The 19563-nt window shown below is 36.3% G+C and overlaps 2 protein-coding genes across 2 annotated transcripts; one reads left to right on the forward strand and one right to left on the reverse strand.

Moving 5' to 3' along the window:
* Positions 1–807: 807 nt before the first annotated feature.
* Positions 808–6338, forward strand: LOC122279419 (digalactosyldiacylglycerol synthase 1, chloroplastic). The gene is made up of 7 exons (XM_043090076.1): positions 808–1635; positions 2224–2256; positions 2370–2457; positions 3930–4414; positions 4505–4771; positions 4979–5328; positions 5521–6338. The coding sequence occupies exons 1-7, from the start codon at positions 1009–1011 to the stop codon at positions 6053–6055; spliced, it is 2385 nt and encodes a 794-aa protein (XP_042946010.1). The 5' UTR covers positions 808–1008; the 3' UTR covers positions 6056–6338.
* A 5569-nt stretch (positions 6339–11907) lies between these two features.
* LOC122278928 (aluminum-activated malate transporter 8) lies at positions 11908–14998 on the reverse strand. The gene is made up of 6 exons (XM_043089134.1): positions 14544–14998; positions 13950–14090; positions 13523–13795; positions 13269–13402; positions 12915–13058; positions 11908–12657 (listed from the first exon to the last, which is right to left on the reverse strand). The coding sequence occupies exons 1-6, from the start codon at positions 14830–14832 to the stop codon at positions 12139–12141; spliced, it is 1500 nt and encodes a 499-aa protein (XP_042945068.1). The 5' UTR covers positions 14833–14998; the 3' UTR covers positions 11908–12138.
* Between the last annotated feature and the right edge of the window lie 4565 nt (positions 14999–19563).

The following is a 19563-nucleotide window of genomic DNA, read 5'->3' on the forward strand; positions in this document are numbered from 1 at the left end:
ATTTCGTATTCCCCGAAATTGACCCATCACTTTCACATTTTCCTTAAAAAGAATATAAAAAGGACCATAATTTCAAGCATCAAAACAAGGAAAACGCTGGATAATCCTGTATGCTTCATAACCAGGCCCACTGGGATAGCCCTATACGGTTCATACTTCACAGCCTCTCAGCTAGGCAAGCCATATTTGTCAAGCCGAAGATGGACGGACCGTGTTTCATAGTGTGCGTGAACCTCGAAAGCAGATAGATTGCGACACGCGTGGCGAAAAACGCCGGACAAATTTGAGTGGGTTCACATTTGCAGCAGGCCACGAGCCATTTGGGAGAAACATCAAACAGCAACCGAACCCCACGCCATTCATCCATTTCTATTTACTCTTATAAAATAGAAAATAAAATAAAAATTGGAAGAATAAAAACAACACTAACTCAATTTGGAATGAAACTATGCTTTTCATGATTGTAATTTCCGTAGCAAATTCCAGAACAACATATACCTAACTGTCTTTATTGGGTGTGATGATAATATTTCTTTCTATAATCTAGAAGGTCAAAGAAAATTATATTTGATAATTATTTCATCTTTTACTAAATTCTTCCATATAAGAAATATGTTTTTGACTGAATAATATTCATTTACATCCTTACACGGATCCTGATGCTTCCGGCATATTCTAGCTACAGAATATTCTCTACTACCACCTCCCAATAATACGGAGACACCTCATCCACAAGCACCACGTCACCACCTGCGAAACTCGTCAACACGCATACATCCGGCGTGGAAGCACACGTGTAGCACCCTACTTCCATAAAAATTTAGAACCCAAATCCTACCCATCTTCTGATCTTCCCTCTCTCGCTCCCTCTATCTCGGCTCCTCTTGGATGTTTGCTGCCTGAAAAACGAAACCTTAGCAACCCTGTTCTCGGTAGTCGGTATCCCCGATTTTCGATAGCGGTAACATCCCTTCGAAGCCTAGTTAAAACCTTGCCTCAGAGTCCGCCATGGCTAACGAAAATCAAGCGTCCACCTCTTCGAGCGCTTTCTCCTTCATATCCAAGGGCTTGAGAGAGGTGCGGGACTCGGCGGATGCAGATCTCCAAACGATGCGCGACCGAGCCAACTCGTTCAAGAACCTCGCGAATTCGTTCGACCGCGAGCTCGAGAACTTCTTCAACTCCGCCTCGACGCCCTTCTCGGTCCCGGCAATTCGATCACCGCCCCCGCCGGCCGAGATCGATTTCGTGAAGAAGCTCCAGCCAAAGCTCTCGGAATTCCGCCGGGCGTACTCTTCCCCAGAATTCAGCAGAAAGGTTCTGGAGAAATGGAGCCCGAGGACGAGAATTCGGATCGATTTGTCGGCGATAAAGAACGCTATTGTGTCGGAGGTGGAGGACGCGGACGGGATTATTCATTTTGATAGGGTTAGGAAGAGGAATACGACGAGTTTTAGAGAGTTTTGGGGGGAGTGGAAAGGGGAGGGAGAAGGAGATGAAGCACAGTCTAGGGATTGGGAGCCAATTCGGGCATTGAAGACAAGGCTGAGGGAGTTCGAGAAGCGGAGTTCGTCGGTGGAGATTTTCGGCGGGTTTAAGAAGAGTGAGTTTGTGGAGAAAGTGAAGTCGAGCTTGGTATGTTCTCTCTTGCTTACTAGCTTACGTTGTTTTGAACATGAATTTATGCACGTGTATATCTTATGATGCATACATTACTGTTGGTTCGGTTGTACGAGCTAGCTTTTTGGTGTCTCTTATTCTGTTGTTTGAACCATTATATACGAAAAAAGGCGTGGTCTATAAATAATGACAATTTAATTCATTGATAAGTCGGTAATGAACTAGTGAGTCAGTCGAAAGGCTGAGACAACGAATGATAGCAAAGCTACGAAGGCTTAAGCTGAACCCCTGTGTTTGCAATAAATTTCATTAATATTCGGGGATGCAGCGTATCTTACTGAGCTGAGAAGACCTGAAAATTTCTTTGAAATTTGAAAGCTTTTCGGATGCTCTGGTTTCCAATTACTATCCGAGAACTTCAAACCATCTTAGAAACCTTAAATTTGGGTTTGTCTCTTGCTGGGGAAACTTTATTTTCTTGGATTTTGTAGTACTGGAGAGAGCATTATGTTTAAAACGTACTAACCTCGAACCGGCTGGTTATTTTGTATTCTCTAATCTTAAGACAATTTCATTTACATTTTAATTTTTAAATTTTTGCAGAAAGCAATGTGCAAGGAGCCTCGAGAGTCAAATGTAGGTGTCCATTTGGATAATTTCTTTTGGTTTCTTTGGTTAAATTAACCTGTTTCGTTAATTACTATAATTTTTTAACAATGCTGAAAATGATCCCTTTGTTTCTAATACAGGAAGTGCCGCCACTGGACGTGCCAGAACTTTTGGCATGCTGGGTTAGGCAATCCAGTCCATTTTTGGATCAACTTGGTGTTAGGAGAGGTAAGTAAATCTTCAAATGTTGCTTAAATACGCGACCTGGAAAATGTATGGATGCATAGGCTTTTTTCTTTTCCTTTACTTTTTCTGATAAAAAAACTTTTCAATTTCTGCTGAAGATGGTGGTTTATCCATGCTGTCTTTTTAGTCATTTTTAGTCAATATCAGTTGGATATCATATAGAGGTAATAAAAATCTAATTATCTGTGAACTGAATGGTTTTCAAATTCTGAAAAATAGAATCATTTTCAGTTCATTCTAACCCTTGTTTAGTTCTCTTGGATGCGAGTCAAAACACCGGTTAGGATTATTTAAAAATCATTTAGTACCACTCCTCATTTATGATTGGTTGATTTCCTTTGAAGTCTTTTATTGTGCAGCCCTTTTGTATAATTGCTGCTGCTTTGAAAGCCAAGAATGTTGCATAAAAAGGAAAAGAGAATGAAGTTGATTAATAGGCATCTGTTATTAGCTGCGGGTTTGGATCTTAGAATAGGGGGTTGTTCGGAAGCTCTTTCTGGAACTTCTTATGGTGGCCATATCCAATTTTATTAAGGACAATGCTAGGGTGAACATTTGTATGCACACTTGTGCAAATGGTTTTTTTCATTTTCATTTAAGCATTTTTTAAACATCCTTAACCATTAAGAAAAGATAAAAAAAAAAATACAAATTCACTAATATTTACTTTCTTAACCATTAAGAAAAAATATATATATATATATATATATGAGTGCAACATGATATCTTGGAGGATGAAATATTTTGCAAGGCCAATAAAATTTTATCTACTTCTGGGCACAGCCCGTTGTGGAGCTGAGGAAACAATTCTACCATGGTTGGATGTTATGGTCACTATATACAAAATTGAAGAAGATGAGAAACAAAAAAAATTCGAACTATGTGCAGAGCAGAAATTTTTTTTGTCTCTCCGGAAAGCTTTGTCTCCTCTATCTTATGACTCATTCATACAGTTAGCCATAAAAATTGCATCAGATATCGAAGGAAATAATCAATCAAACAGATATAAATATTACAAGTGGACAAAAAATGCCCTCCAAGGGTGCTATCCTGGTTGTAAAATATACATCTCCCTTCTGGTTTCAAAATTTGTAGCTTGGTGTAAAGTATAAACATGTAATATGTGACATATAATTGGCTTATTCAAAACAACCACTGCCCAATATTTGAAAACAATGGCGCTAAGCTAGTACTTGGATCTTAGTGTGGATGATTTGAGGTGATGTTATTCCACATATTTACATTTTTCACTTGCTTGAAATGTGCCCATTACTTTTTATCCTCACATCAAGGCAAATAGTGTGTATTTTTTTTTTTTTTTTTTAAATTCAATGAATATTGTATATCCTATGAACGTGCTGGCTTATACTTACTATTGATAATATTTTTTTTGATAAGTATACTTACTATTGATAATATTTTAACGTTTAATAGTGTTTTGAATATGGTTGCAGATATATGCGATAAGATAGTGGAAAGCTTGTGTAGCAAACGCAAAAACCAACTTTTATTGCACTCTGTATCTGCCGGAGAATCCTCTGTGCTAGGAAATGATAACATCAATGATGAATTAGATTCGAGGATAGCCAGTGTACTCCAAAGTACAGGTCACTGTTACGAAGGTGGATTTTGGACAGACCATGCAAAGCACGACCTGTCTGATGGGAAAAGGCATGTTGCCATCGTCACAACTGCTAGCCTTCCTTGGATGACTGGAACAGCTGTAAATCCACTGTTTCGAGCTGCATATCTAGCGGGTTCTGCGAGACAAAAAGTCACACTACTGGTTCCATGGCTTTGTAAATCAGATCAAGAATTAGTATATCCAAGCAATCTAACGTTTAGTTCACCAGAAGAGCAGGAAATTTATATCCGTAATTGGCTGGAGGAAAGGATTGGCTTCAAGGCTGATTTTAAAATTTCTTTTTATCCTGGAAAAGTAGGTCCCAGATGAATTGATTATGCAGTCTTGTTTATCATACTGATTTTTAAATTGATACCTGACATCTTTGTTCTCATTGTTTTTCAGTTTTCAAAAGAAAGGAGAAGCATAATACCTGCTGGAGATACTTCTCAATTTATCCCTTCCAAGGATGCTGACATTGCCATCCTGGAAGAACCAGAGCACCTGAATTGGTATCATCATGGAAGGCGTTGGACTGATAAATTTAACCATGTTGTGGGAATTGTCCACACAAATTACTTGGAATATATCAAGAGAGAGAAGAATGGAGCTCTCCAAGCTTTCCTTGTAAAACACATAAATAATTGGGTCACAAGAGCTTACTGCCACAAGGTATTAGTTTATTAATCGGACATGGTCGTTACAACTTACTCTGTTTCTCATTGTATACTTCATTCATTACTGGTTAGGAGCAGAAAGATGTCTGTATAAAAGATTTTCTGAACAATTTTCTCTGTATCCTGGTGGTGTTTATTGCATTGCTACTAAATTTTCTGTGATCTTTACTTATCAAAAAGGTTTTCTGTGATCTTTATCCAGGTTCTTCGTCTATCTGCTGCTACCCAGGATTTACCAAAGTCTGTGATTTGCAATGTTCATGGTGTGAATCCTAAGTTCCTGAAAATTGGAGAAAAAGTTGCTGCAGAAAGGGAACTTGGGCAGGAAGCCTTCTCAAAAGGAGCATACTTCTTAGGCAAGATGGTCTGGGCAAAGGGTTACAGGGAGTTGTTAGATTTGCTTGCGAAGAACAAGAGGGACCTTGATGGCATCAAGTTGGACGTGTTTGGGAATGGAGAGGATGCCCATGAAGTTCAGAGTGCAGCTAGGAGGTTGGATCTGGATCTCAATTTTCTGAAAGGCAGAGAGCATGCAGATGACTCTCTTCACGGGTAAGGACTTCTTGAATCGATTTTACCGATATGTCATTGTTTCTGTGGAAGTAGAAGCGTTAACCCAAAAAAAGGGGAAAACTCTATTGGGTTATGAATTTTATTCCTCTAAGATAGAAAAGCCTCAGATTTCATGGAGCTTAAATAGAGCTCAAAATCCCTGAAATGTTTTTCGTTGGGTGCTGTTTGTAGGTACAAAGTCTTCATAAATCCCAGTGTCAGTGATGTGCTCTGCACGGCTACTGCTGAGGCACTTGCCATGGGCAAATTTGTAGTATGTGCAGACCACCCATCAAATGAGTTCTTTCGGTCATTTCCCAACTGTTTGACTTATAAGACTTCCGAGGACTTTGTTGCCAAAGTGAAAGAAGCGTTAGCAAGAGAGCCCCAACCCCTTACTCCCGAGCAAAGACATAACCTTTCATGGGAGGCTGCTACTCAGAGATTTATGGAGTATTCTGAGCTTGACAGATTCCTTGTTAATGCTGAAGATGGTGCAAAATCCGGCAGAAATGACGGAATGATCATTCAAAAGTCAGCGTCATTACCTGGTCTGACCGACATGGTTGATGGAGGATTGGCATTCGCTCACTACTGCCTCACCGGGAATGAATTTCTGAGACGATGTACCGGAGCAATTCCTGGGACACGTGACTATGACAAGCAGCATTGTAAAGACCTTAATCTCTTACCTCCGCAGGTGGAAAATCCCATCTATGGTTGGTAAGTGGATTAACTAAGTAACCCCTCTGTGTATAATATTGAAATATAATATTCAGGAGCTTGCTTTCTTATTTAGTCGTTAGGATTTTTGTTTCCTTAATGATGTATTCATTTCTGAAGCACATTTAGGTAAGCAGCTGAATCAGAGTTTTACTGTTTTTCCACATTAAGATAGGAGACTGTGCAATAGTGTACAAGCCTTGTGAAAATGAGCTGTACTATTTTTTTAAGTCAGTCAAGCTAATTAAGATGTTACCTCTAGCCAGAAAAGGCTTCTTGATCTGTCACTTGGCCTCTGGTCTCTTTCCATGGGTTCAGATAGGGCTGTAAATCATTCAGTCCGAATCTGCAAAACCGACCGGATCGAATTCTAGACCTGATGGTCTTGGTCTCAAAATGTGGATTGATAAAATTCGGTCTAATCTTGATGTCCTAAATTTTGGACCGGACCGAATAATTATATATATTTTAAAAATATTTTTAATAATTTAATATATTAGTTTTATATAGTAATTATATAAGTTGATGTAATTTTTCATCTAATTTATGATTATTGATTATATAAAATATTAAATAATATATGCTATCAATTAATAATAAATTATAATTTATGTGATAATTTATGTCATTATATATAAATAGTTAATACATTCATATATATTCTATTATTTACATTTAATGTAATTAGGCAATCCCTTTAAAATACTATTTACAATGAAATTATATGATGTTTATTAACTATATATAAAATATATGATGTTATTAATAATTAGGCATACTAAAGAGTAAAATTTAAATTAGTAAGTAGTAATTATTAACATCATAAATATAATTATAGTTAAATATTTTTTTAAACAAGTTAGTTAAATAATTTACATTAATAATTTACTGAATTTCAATTTTAGTAATCTAAATAGATTTTTTATTAATTTATTTGAAAAAAAACAAAATAACAAAATAATTAAGCAGATCGAACCAGACCAAACCGATAGTTACCGATCTGGTTTGGGAAAATGATTTCCATCCATCGTCTCAAATCAGATTGATTAACACCCCTAAGTTCATAATCAAATCTGAAAATTATTATTGTTATTATTATTTTAAGATTACTTGGCTTGCTAGGACGTAACTCTGAAGTATAACTATTCATGAACAAAATAAATTTAGTGTCGGAAAAGCGGGAAAAGAAAATAAACAGGCACTTATTGTTTTAGCATATGGGCCATGGCATATGATACCCATTTAGGACTCGGGGCTCTTCGGTTCAGAGTCTTCAGACTGTGGCTCCCTGAGAAGAGAATTGAAATATGGAGGCTCATGGTTGTCACGTTGCAGGAAGATTCTAGGGCCTGTTTTGAGCCCATATGTCACTCCTAAAGTACGATACGAGTTTATTTTATTTTATTAAATACATAAGACTGTACTCAGTAGCTGATTATTCGGATTTATACCAGATGGAATCGAATTATTAAAAATGATACGAGTTGTATTATTTAATAAGTAATTATAATTTAGTTTATTAAATAAATAGATCTAATTAAATTTAAATTTGATGGAGTCGATATTGAGTAATTTGTTAAATAATTTTATTTATTTACATTTATTGGCATATTGATAATTTTGTGGTCATAATATAAAAAGGAATAGTATTAAGTGTAGAGTTTGAATTTTTTCCATCTCAGTATTATATTTATAGAGAAATTATATAAAAATAATCATATAAATTGACATGATTTTATATAATTTATTAGATTTATTTTATAATAAAAATAATTTTATAATTTAATAAATTATATAAAATATTAAAATTACGTCAATTTATAAAATTATTTTTATATAATTTATTTATAGCTAAATTAACAACACTTTTTCTTGCGATAATTTAGTCCACTTATTCAATGAATCTGACCTATTCTCTTGGTTAAATTAGCAACAGTACTTTTTTCCCCCTAATATCTTAGGACTAGAAAGATGACAAAAATCATGTTCAGCTTTATAATTAACGTTGCTTGGTCTATATTGGGATTAGGAAAATGCAGCTGCTGTACATTCTGAGTAAAGTAGATCAAAATAGCCAGCAAAAAGGCCGGCGCGGCAGAATGTTCTGAAGCTTTCTATGGTGGCTGCAGCTTTGGGATTGCAGCCAGTGCATCACGTTCTAAAAGTCTGTTTCGAGGTGTAAAATAAGCATTGTGTTCCGCATGTTCTCTCTCTCTCTCTCACTCATGCACGAAAACTAGCTCACATACAGAACTTGACTAAATATACCTCAAAAGTGGTTCGCCGAGTTATATATGCATGCCCCTGGCTCAGGAAGTTATTAACGAGGCACTATGAACCCTAATTATAAAGATGCAGAACGGGTAATTTAGAACGCACAGCAAGCCGAATGGCTGGCTTTTGCAGTTTTGGAGGTTTTAGGAATTAGGGCAGTACATACATCTTCATTTTGAGCATTATCCTGGAGGAGAATCATGTGTATCCGGTAAAAAGAGAAGAGTATCAAATTAAAGAGAAGAAAGTGACATTAATTATGTTATCATCCATGTCGGAACTTGAGGCAGAGTACTCTATGAATGTCAGATATGGTGCTTAGTCACTTGCACTGATGTTATATATAATTTTAAGGGGTCATTGATCCCATCTTTTTATTTTTAATTCCCCCAGGTACTTCAGCGCGCTAGCCTTGAAATAGTGATTTTCCTATAGTGGAATAAAGCATGGTTTTGAGTGGTGGAGTACCTATGCTTATAACAAAAATCTCCAATTGTCTGATGTAAGTCAGGATTAATTAAAATACAAAAAGCAAGTTGCACTTTTGCTTCTGTGCGAAGAAAGTGGAAGAGAAAAATTAAAGAAATCCGGCCGGAGAGAATTAAGCTGAGTGGGTTGTGTGGGGCTGGCTAGCTAACGATGAATTAATTTACTTTTTGGGGAGATAGATCATCATCCTCAAATCATGACGTCTTGAATGAGGCACTTTGATGGAAAAAAATTAGGTTTATGTCTGCTAGCTAGCTGCTCGTTCTTCATGTTGATGGATCGATCGACCCGTACTCAGATCGAGTTGTTGATGGACCACACACACATATTTTTGCAAGGAATGATTATGCTATTTTTCGAATCATATATAATTGGTTTCTAATTTCTTCCATGGATGCCATTCTTTTTTGTAGAATAGTAATTACAATGAAATGCATTTTATGAGAAAGGATGGCGTCGAAACAAAACTATTGATCAGAGCGTACGTACTGGAATTAATTGAACTATATATCCTATTATATATGTGTGTGCATGTATATATGGCTAATAAAACATGGCTGTACAGCCGTCGATTATTAATGTTGTCTTCACAATTACTTGAACAAGGACAAAAGGATGTTTGACTTCTTCGATGATACTAATCAAGCGTATGTGTAAAGCGATGAATGAAATCTATCTGGTTGAACTTATGTTCAAATATTGAGGTTGTCATGATGTGTTTCCACTGGTCTTGTTCGATGTAGGCCGAAACTGCGGCATCAGGTTGGATGAAATGTTATTATATACTCGTTGAAGATGATTAGTAAAGTTTTAGAGTTGGTAATTTTTGTTTTCCTAATCAAGCGGGTAAATTTCATTAAAAAAGTAAAAAAGATGATACATAAGAAGGGAGCGGGGTTCCCCAACAAACGTCCCAAAATAATAACAACAGTGCAAAGAGGTGATAAAAAAGAATAATAAAATTGGGTTTTAGCAACCAATTTCTTAGTTTTCACCAAAGTCATACTAAGAGGTAATAAGACATTCACAAAAAGTTGTGAACCGCTCCACTAGAAGTGGTGAGAGTGGTTGGTGTACTGTTATTTGTCTTAAAATGATTTTTGGAGAGATCTGCAATCCTATTTTCAAGATCACAAGTTAGGAAAAGTGAAAACATAGTAGAACGCACGACATCAGGTGGATTGATCTACAGCCAGTGATCATTTGCATTCCTGCACACTTGGGATGGATCGAGGCAGCCATGTGCCAGTGGGAAGAAGACAGGGTGGCCCAGATTTGGAAGATTTTGGCGAGACGAAACTGCTAGTATGATGCATGTAGCCGTAGGAGGCATTGGAGTGCGGCAGCGCATGAAGACCACCCATGGCAACAAGCCGCGTGTGAAGACAACGGGCCGAGCATTTCGGTGTGGCTCTGCACTGTCCTAGTAGATCAACAGTCGTAGGATTGGGTGTTACGACGCGTGTAGGCAAAAGGCAGCATATTTGACCAAAACCAAACCGTTGAAAGGAGAAGGGAAACAGCACTATATTGAAAGTGTATACACAGTGTGAAAATGGAAAGGAGAAGGAGATGAGGGTGAAGCACCCTCCTCTTCGGCAATGGCTATCACTGAAATGAAATTTTCTAGAGAGAAGGAAGAGAATCTCTCTCCAAAGAAAAGGAAAAGCAAAAAAAAAAAAAAAAAAAAAAATATTCTTGATATTCCCTTAAAATGTCATTTGTTTTTTTCAAATGAATTATGCGAGGTTTACAAAAATTAAAGAGTTGCTGTATATTTATTTACTTTCTGTATACAGTACTTCGTGGTGTATTCCACTATATAATATGTTAGCTGCTACGATGATGAGTCCCATATAATAAGCTGCTCCGTCTGTTTAGCATTACGCAGTCTAAAGTTATTGTTTAGGGCTCTCAAATATTACACGAGTTTGAATATTCCTATTAATTAATGATAAAGTATAAACATTAATTGGTGTCAGTTGCCAACAAATATTAGTGATTGCCAGCCTCAACGTAGGTAAGTATTGTCCAGTTGGACACGGTACCCTAGTCTCAGCTCATTCCCTCTACTCTGGGAAGTATGGAGACAACTAATGCGTGCGTGCATGGAATTAAGGACAAGTGGGAAACAATTAATTTTTAATTAAAGCGCCCCAACAGTGAATTAATTCTACTAACTTTTCCATTCCTTTCCACTTTTCACTTTCCCCTCGTCCTCCTCTGAAAAAAAAAAAATGAACGTGGAAATAAAAAGGAAAACGAAGGTTCATCTTTGTTTGTCAGCGTGTGGTGAGAGCCTTCATGATCAGATTTTCAATCCGCTAACTGCAGCTCGTTCATGGCCTGGCGAATGGCTGTGGACATGATGGCTGGTCATGATGAATCGATTGAGTAGAAAGACTAATTAATATTAGCAAAAGTGTTGTCCTAAAAAGTCCGTAAGCAACTTATAAATTATAATTACTTTGGAGAATGAGGCACCCTTTATAGATCGTCACCTATATATATGTATATATAAATCCTAGTTCTCTTTAAATTAATTAATTGGTGATCGGTCTTAAAGTGCAGCTGATCATGATTACGAAATCAACGAATCCAATGGCGTTATAAGCTTATGGTAATGGAATATGTACGTGGTCCATGATCTCAGATTCTCAAGTACCAGCTAGCTAGCTAGCTAACTAGGTTAATATTTATTTATTTTTCTCAATATTTTCGTTCTTAGTTAATTATATTTTATGAAGTAGCTAGTGCAGGTTTTCCTTTGGCTTACTTGAATCCGTACAAATAACACTAGCTATATGGGCTATTGCAATATATAAATACATTTGATTGTTTACAAATGCTCATATATTAATTACTTTTTAAGGACAAAAAAAGAAGTGGAGGAGGAAAGTTCTTGATCAGATTGATCGCACCAAGTGATACTAACTCAGCAAAAAAGCAGTCTCACGGCCTTCTATTTTTCTGTATTTGTTACACATGATCCAACATGCACATTACTGATCGATGTACTGGAAACTTTCCTCATCATCTATGTTAAAAAATGATTAGTATTTTAATTTTTTTAAAGTTGTAATGAGATTTGTGTGAAGCAAAACTCCTTTCGGAGAATTAAGCGGCACTTTGGAAAAGAATGATCATCTGAAATACATGATGATCGAGAGCTGGAAATATCTGCTCGTATTTCATCTTAATTCCTAGCTTTTTTCTACAGTTCTCAACAAGTTAAATGTGAAAACATGACTAGCTAGATTAGCGATCTTAGTTTTTACTCAACAAGCTAAAGAAATAATTGTGTCAAATACATATATTTACACCTCAAGTCGTCGTTGCAGGTAATTGGCTAGCTTTTGGTGCCTGATCGTGACGAATCTCATGATTTTCTAGTACTGAACCCTGCATGTTTGTTGCGTGGATTGTAATTATAACGTGGTCATGATCATCACCGTCCAAAACGGGTTTTATGCTTCCACGATGAAGGAGATGTGGTTTTTCCGGTGATACAGTGGGTTCAACACCATTGAAATGTGCCAGGGAAGCTAGCTCATGGACAGATTCAGAGATTCTCTCTACGCATCTAGTGATTTCTGTTAGCATTGAAGTAACCGAGGCAATTGGTATAATTGCTACGAGGTCTACATTCTCTAGTACTGAATCATCTTTGAGTGCAATTTTGAGTTCTTTAATGGCAGTTTTAGACATTTCGACATGGTTATTAGCAGCCGAAGGGTCTGTCATTGTTTGGATTGCTGATGCTAATGCTTTTAGTGCCTTGCTTGATTCGGAGCTCATCTTTGTGGTTGATTCCCGAATTTTATTTCGGAATTCCAGTGGTGCCTATAAAATCAGTCACATAAATTAATTAGTAAAACCTGCAAAGTTTAAAGTAGTTCACATGCACAAAGCTAGCGCTGGCCTTTCTAAAAACTAATTTATGGCGAACTTGGGTTAATTTATAGAAGTTAAAGAAAGCCTTTCTAGAAAGCTTGGCCTAACCAGAAAAACTAAAATTACTAAAAACATGAGTACTTTCAAAAAAGTAAATCCCAAAATTATAAAAGATCGATGGGCTGTATAGAGTACGGTGTATATACCTGGATATCAGTGTCGATGTATCCATTAAGAGTTTCAATATGGTAAGCACATTGCCTGGAAAGGGCTCCAATCTTCAAGTACTGTTTCCATGGATGACGCATGCCAAAAAGGCCATGTCCTGGTTCCCATCTTGCTAAATTTGCCTGTAGGGAATGCTCAATAGTCAGTCAGTCTGGCTTGAATAACATTAAACTTGTCCAGAAACTCAAGTGGGGCAGGTAAATTTAAATATTTAAATAATATATAATATTGCTACTAGTGGATCGAGATGATCATATTACTGGCTTTCATGCAACGTTAAAGGTTATGGCCGGGAAAAGAGAAAGTTAAAGTGCTGGGGGCCGGGGACTCACCAAGGATTCTTCAGTGCTTTTAGAATTGAGGACACTTTTATATCCTTGAAGATCAAGTGCCTTATCAACCTTAGAGGTAACAGTACTTTCTTCAGAAGTACTGTCAGAGTCCGGAAAATATTCACCTTCAAAACCTGTAATTAATGTACGTCTTCTTCTTAGTAACTTCTTTCAAGAACAAGTAGTCTCCAAAAGGAAACAAAAAAGTTGGTAAATTTAGTAACAGGTGTGTATATATATAAAAATATATATACCTTCTAGATAGTTGGCTAGCTTTTCTAAATTGGAAGCAATTAACTTGTGAAGATCTTCCCCAGCCCACACAGGACAAACAAATAGAGATATAATTATGCAGGTTGCTCCACCTATTAATATTGTTGAGAGTCTTTGATGGGCCAACGTTAAGAGTTCGTCCATCCGATACCCCGAGACTGATACCAAGCTAAATGTCAATATAAAAATCAAGACCCCATAATCATATCTTGCCTTGATCCGTGGAATGAATCGTGTGAATGATGATGCTGCAGCTGCGCACACCAAAACAGAACAGCTTGCATCAGTAAACAACTACAGGAATTTGCTTGCATGTGTACTTTTTTCCTGGTATAGCATTTGGTATTTTGTAATTATAATCAATGTATGCAGAGAAATACGTTAGTATATATAGACGTAAATATATACCTAGTAAGAAAACAAGCAACCCAAGAACAACGGGCTCTCCTTTATCGCCAAAGAGACTTGCCAAGTGTTGAGCTCCAAGCCCCAGAGCACCAGCAAACAATGTTGCAAAACCTCTATTCAAACATTTGCTGAGAGTTCCACCTGAAGACATGCATAAATAAAGATACATGTTAGTAGTTGTACGTATATGTTCCAGTTTTTGTTCTTGAAACTATAATTTAAGATTTCCAAATAAAAAAAATGCAAATGTAATTTGTCATTTTAATCATCGATTCAACTTAAATTGAGTTGCAGACTAAAATTAGAACGTAATAGTTGGCACAATTATTATCTAACATATATAACATGAATATATACATATAGTTGATTTGCAGGCGAGCCCAAACCAAAATAATTCCGGACAAAAATCTTAATGTGTTTCAGGGTTCTTTCAAGTACTTCAAGTTTTTTTTTTGGTCCTACCTTTTCGATCAAAAGCAAGTTTCTCTCTCTCTCTCTCTCTCTCTCTCTCTCTCTCTCTCTCTCTCTCTCTCTCTCTCTCTCTCTCTCTCGGGTGAAAGTATAAAACAGCTAGCGTCATTATTGTAATCTTACCAACACTGAATTCGAAGACTACGACCACAGTCAGCACAGCCCACATTCCTGAAACCCCAAAACCTTCATAGAGAGGTCTCATATAGTACACCGAAGACACCAGAGTGAGAGCCAGTCCCACTTTTAGGGAGTGGATGACTCGTCTTGGGTCGTCCTGTCCGACCTTCTTTGTGGTCTTTGCAACCTTGACAGCTTTATTCGTGGATTTCGCAAGCAAAGCCTTAAGCCAGCCCCAACCAGGGGCGAAAAGCGAATCCTTCTTTTGAGTTGCTGGTTGATCAATTTCCATGGCTGAGGACTAGGCCGGGGGAAACTAAAGCTACTATGCATTCACTGATGCAAGGTTACCAAGTTAAATGAAGCAAAAGACGAAAACCTTTCGAGATGGGTTTTCTTTAAATTCTTCTAAGCGAGGGTGAAGACAGGGATAGTCGGAGAAAATGCCTCTTGGTTGGTGTCTCCCGTTGTGGCTGAATATTTATAGAAGAAAAATAGGGTAAATATCCATAATAATATTCAATCAAACACCTGTGATGGTATGTGTCTTTCGTGGCATGAGGGGACAAAAATATTCTTCGAGGAAGGACTTTCAACTTTCAAAGAAGTGGCTGACCAGGCTTTTACTTGGATCTGAAGTTATATTTTATATGAATACAAACAGCAGCCCACGATTCATGACAAATGTTTAGTTCATTTCAGTATTCAGAGCAAAAGGTACTTGAAAAAACAGAGTTCAGCCCACTACGTACCCACAGAGCGAGAGAGAGAGAGAGAGAGAGAGAGAGAGAGAGAGAGAGAGAGAGAGAGAGAGAGAGAGAGAGTGTTAAAATTTAAATGTCAACTTTTAAATAATAGTGCAACAGTACTTCCGAATGATTTAGCAAATATTGTTTTGGGCCTCATTCTCTCCTAAACAATGAAGTCTAGATGCCGAGATAGTTAATCGATGTAACTAATTGATATGGCCTGGAGACTCAGGAAATAAACAGGATTAATTCAGAATTTACTAACTTGGAGGATCGATACGCTGTGATACCATTGCTGATCACCCTTAATTCCATGACAAAAAAGGAAAGGATCGGACGAGAAAGGGATCGAAAACAACCAGCAGCCCTCATGATAAACCTAGTTTTAATCTAATGCAATGAAGTTTATGATTGTTTACCAAAGCTTAAAGAATATTCTATTCTCCCCAAAGAATTTCCCACTGGTTAAGAGTAGTACTCTAGTAGCTGTGGATCGATAATTGGGAGTGCTTGAGGATTGATACATATGCGGCATATGCCTGCTTAATTAGCTTACAGGAACTAATTCATAGCTAAAGATCAGATAGTTTCTCAAAAATACATTAATATATATATTTATATATATAGAAGCTCATGCTAATTTCTCGTATCCTTCCCCAGAGTGTAAAAGAAAACTATGCATTTCCCTTGATAACAAAGCCATTATAGATTAATCAAGTACCACTAGTACCACCGCCATAATTACCATCTAAAAGTCGTTTTTCTAATTAAAAATTTATTTGAGACACCCCATTATAAGTATAATTAGATGAACATATATAAACCATTATTGATAATGGTGTGTATATATTATTATTATTATTATTATATGGGCTTGGACATGTAAAAAACTTAAAACGCATTGGACGAGTTCTTTAGTTTTAAATATAGATGTTGTAGGTGATGATTCTAGCTAGGTTGAAGCCATGAATAAGTGCTCAAGCACTATGAAATTCAAATGGGACAGATGAGGGTACGTACCCAGTGAACTAATAAAAAAATAAATGTGAGACAACAAAACTTAGTGTATACGCCTGCATTTATAAAGAAAAGGAAGTTAATTCTAACATCATCTGGATGACCACTACTTATTTCTATGAGTTTGAAGAGTGGTAGAGCATCAGCCCGGATCATAATGACAACAGGATGACAATGGAAAGAAGGATAAAGGCGAAAAAGAAAAAAGAAAGGCAAGCGTACTCTTGTGGCTAGCTAGGCAGATCAAATACATGTATTAATAGTTATTTCTCAGAGCCCTCCATACGGCCATGTTTTCCATCTTTTCAAATATTAAATGACACCTTCAAATTAAAGGCCGCTAAGTACTCTTTGAGGGTTTGACTTGTCTTAAATGATTCACCTTAATTTGGCTAGCCCGATGTGCAAAAACTTTCCCCTCTTCTGCCTGCTTCATAGTAAACGAAAAGGCCCTTGATGTAGCTTAGGGAGGATGCATGATTCAAGCTAGAATTTAAGACTCCATCGCCCCTTCAAAATCTAGGCCCTTAATTCGATCCGGATGGTGTGTGGATTAAGTAGTCAGCTTACAGTACTCCCTTTTCCTGATAACTCACGAATATTACCAAGACAAAAAAACTTAAAACTGTTATCCAACTTATTCACACGCGCGCGCCCACACACACGATACCAGATGGTTTAGACAGCATCGAATCAGGAACGTCAGCAATCACTATAGTGAGTAGAATCTGACTAGATAATATGGTTCTTTCATTTTAGTATCTTAATAAGAAAGAAATAAGCATATGTAGAAGATGCTTTTTATGTATTTAATGATCTTTTCTTTTCTTCTTCCTTTGGCAATTTGTATCTTCTTTATATAATAAGAGAAAAATGCGCTGCAGTTAATCTTATATCAGAATGGGAACATTCTTTTCGATTCCTTTCAACCACGCTCAAAACTTTGCTAATTTCTCACAACAACTTGCCGAGTACATCGATTGATGGATGAATTGAGATGGACCTCATATATATATATATATGTATATATATATAAGATCGAGGGAGACAGCTAGCAAAGCAAAAAGACAACGCTACTAGCTAGCTGGCTTGACTTCTCTACATGTTTCTCTTACGCTCTTCTCATGATCCCATGCAGCCTTATCCATATAATATGATCAATGGCTTCTTTTTTCGTACAATAGACGTACGCAACGATGGAAATTGTCGAATGGCCGAAAAGAATCCCACATAGATCAAACGGGGTCGACTTTTGTTGATCTTTTGGTTTCACTTAATTAATTTTGATTGATTGAAGACGACAGTAGTACTTCATGTAACGCTTTACATGCACATCGCTAGACATGATTTAAATGAATTAATGCAAAAACATTTTATTCAAACCATTAATCTCGTATACGTACGTACGTACACATCGATCTAGTTTTATACTCGCATCGTCACCTAGCTTGTGATCTCGATCTCATACAGTTTTGGAACCTAAAAGTTATATACCATCTCCACCTCTTTTTAACTTTTAGTAATAATATTACTTTATGCTATAGGTATATTAAAAATAAATTCAGCAAATCAAAATTAGCAAAATATATAGGCTTGCCCAACTATTTAGGTCACACATACACTTTATAGTAGCTAGTTTTGCCATATCTAGACTAGATCTTAATAATATGGGAATTCAAAACCATGCAGGCGCACTTTGGTCATCATGCTCGTTATAAGCAGTAGTACTAGTTTGGTTATTTTGCTACACGCAATATATATTGCATATATACGCCCGCCCTGTGAGAGGTAAGATCTTAATAAATAATACTAATTAAGACTTATTATATATTGTATTATATTCTTTTATGACTGCTGCAGTACTATATTTTTTTATTTTCAATTGAATCAAACATCAACCTCTATAGCTAGCTCTGTAAATGTAAGCATGTTATTGAAGCACGTAAATCTTGTATTGTGTATGATTGATTATTTCACATTTTTATTTTATTGTTATTAACAAATGGAAAATGAAAGTTACTATAATTCCACCGACTCATACTCAAGATATTATATATAGGTCAGTACTCGGGATGATTAAGGATATTAATGGGTATGGGATATGATTGTTATATATATGAACCACTCTCACACTTATTATATATATGATCGATCAGCCCTTGAATTCGATCTCTAGGCCTTTTTGACTTTTATCTTATTCTAAAATCCTTCTCTGTATGATAAATATATATCCAATTTATTATGGTCGACCCCAAAGTGTCGTACGTGCTCAAAGCTAGCTGCCAAATAGGAAGTTGGCAATGTGGCTCTTCGAGATGAAATTCGAAATTAGCTTTCCATCGAAGTGAATACGCCCTAGCTAGAAGAAACTTAATTGAACTCGACAGGTGATATCTGATCATTATTATTACTATATAGTATGTGCTTTATTATCAATTAATGGTCCGCCGCCGCCGTACGTGTCTAAATTCTCAAGAGCTCTACGATAAAAAGCCCCAAGAAATACTTATGTAAACATGATCTATATATAGTGGGATCGATATTTTTTGAGTGGAAATGCCATCTGGCCGCTTTGATATCCATTTATATCTTATTCTTTCAACCACTGATTCCACCAACCGTTTGATTATGACAGCCATCGGATTTGGATGTACGTGCTTGATTTGCATACAAAAGAACATGGTTTCGTACTTGCATACACTACAGCTAGCCAAAACGATCTTGAAATCATGATCATGTACGTGATCGTTCTCAATTTGCATTTGCATGCATATGATATATATACTTACAGCTCCAAAGAGCTTTAATTAGATTAGGCACCGCCTCGATCGTATATATATATAGCTGTAATAATTGATGAAAAAGTCTTTTATTTTTTACCTTTTTTCTCGCCATATGATAATCAAGAGATCAATTAATATATAACAGCTCATGTAAACAGTACTCTATCACGGAGTAATACTATAGAAAATTATTATGATCTATTCCCATGATCAGAAGTATATATAAATTAATAATATGGTATTCAGTCTTATTATAATTATAAGATGTCATATAATTAATTTTTTTTATATAAATACTAATTTTTAATAACATATTAATATATATTTTGTAATAGAATAAGAATAAAACATATTGTATTATGAGTAAGGCCCTGTTTGGATAGTGAGTTCATTTTATCTCATCTCATCTTATTATTATAATTTTCTTAAATTTCTACATAAAATATAATAAACAATTCAATTTTTTCAAATCAC

This window comes from Carya illinoinensis, chromosome 10, assembly GCF_018687715.1.
Source record: "Carya illinoinensis cultivar Pawnee chromosome 10, C.illinoinensisPawnee_v1, whole genome shotgun sequence".
NCBI lineage: Eukaryota > Viridiplantae > Streptophyta > Magnoliopsida > Fagales > Juglandaceae > Carya > Carya illinoinensis.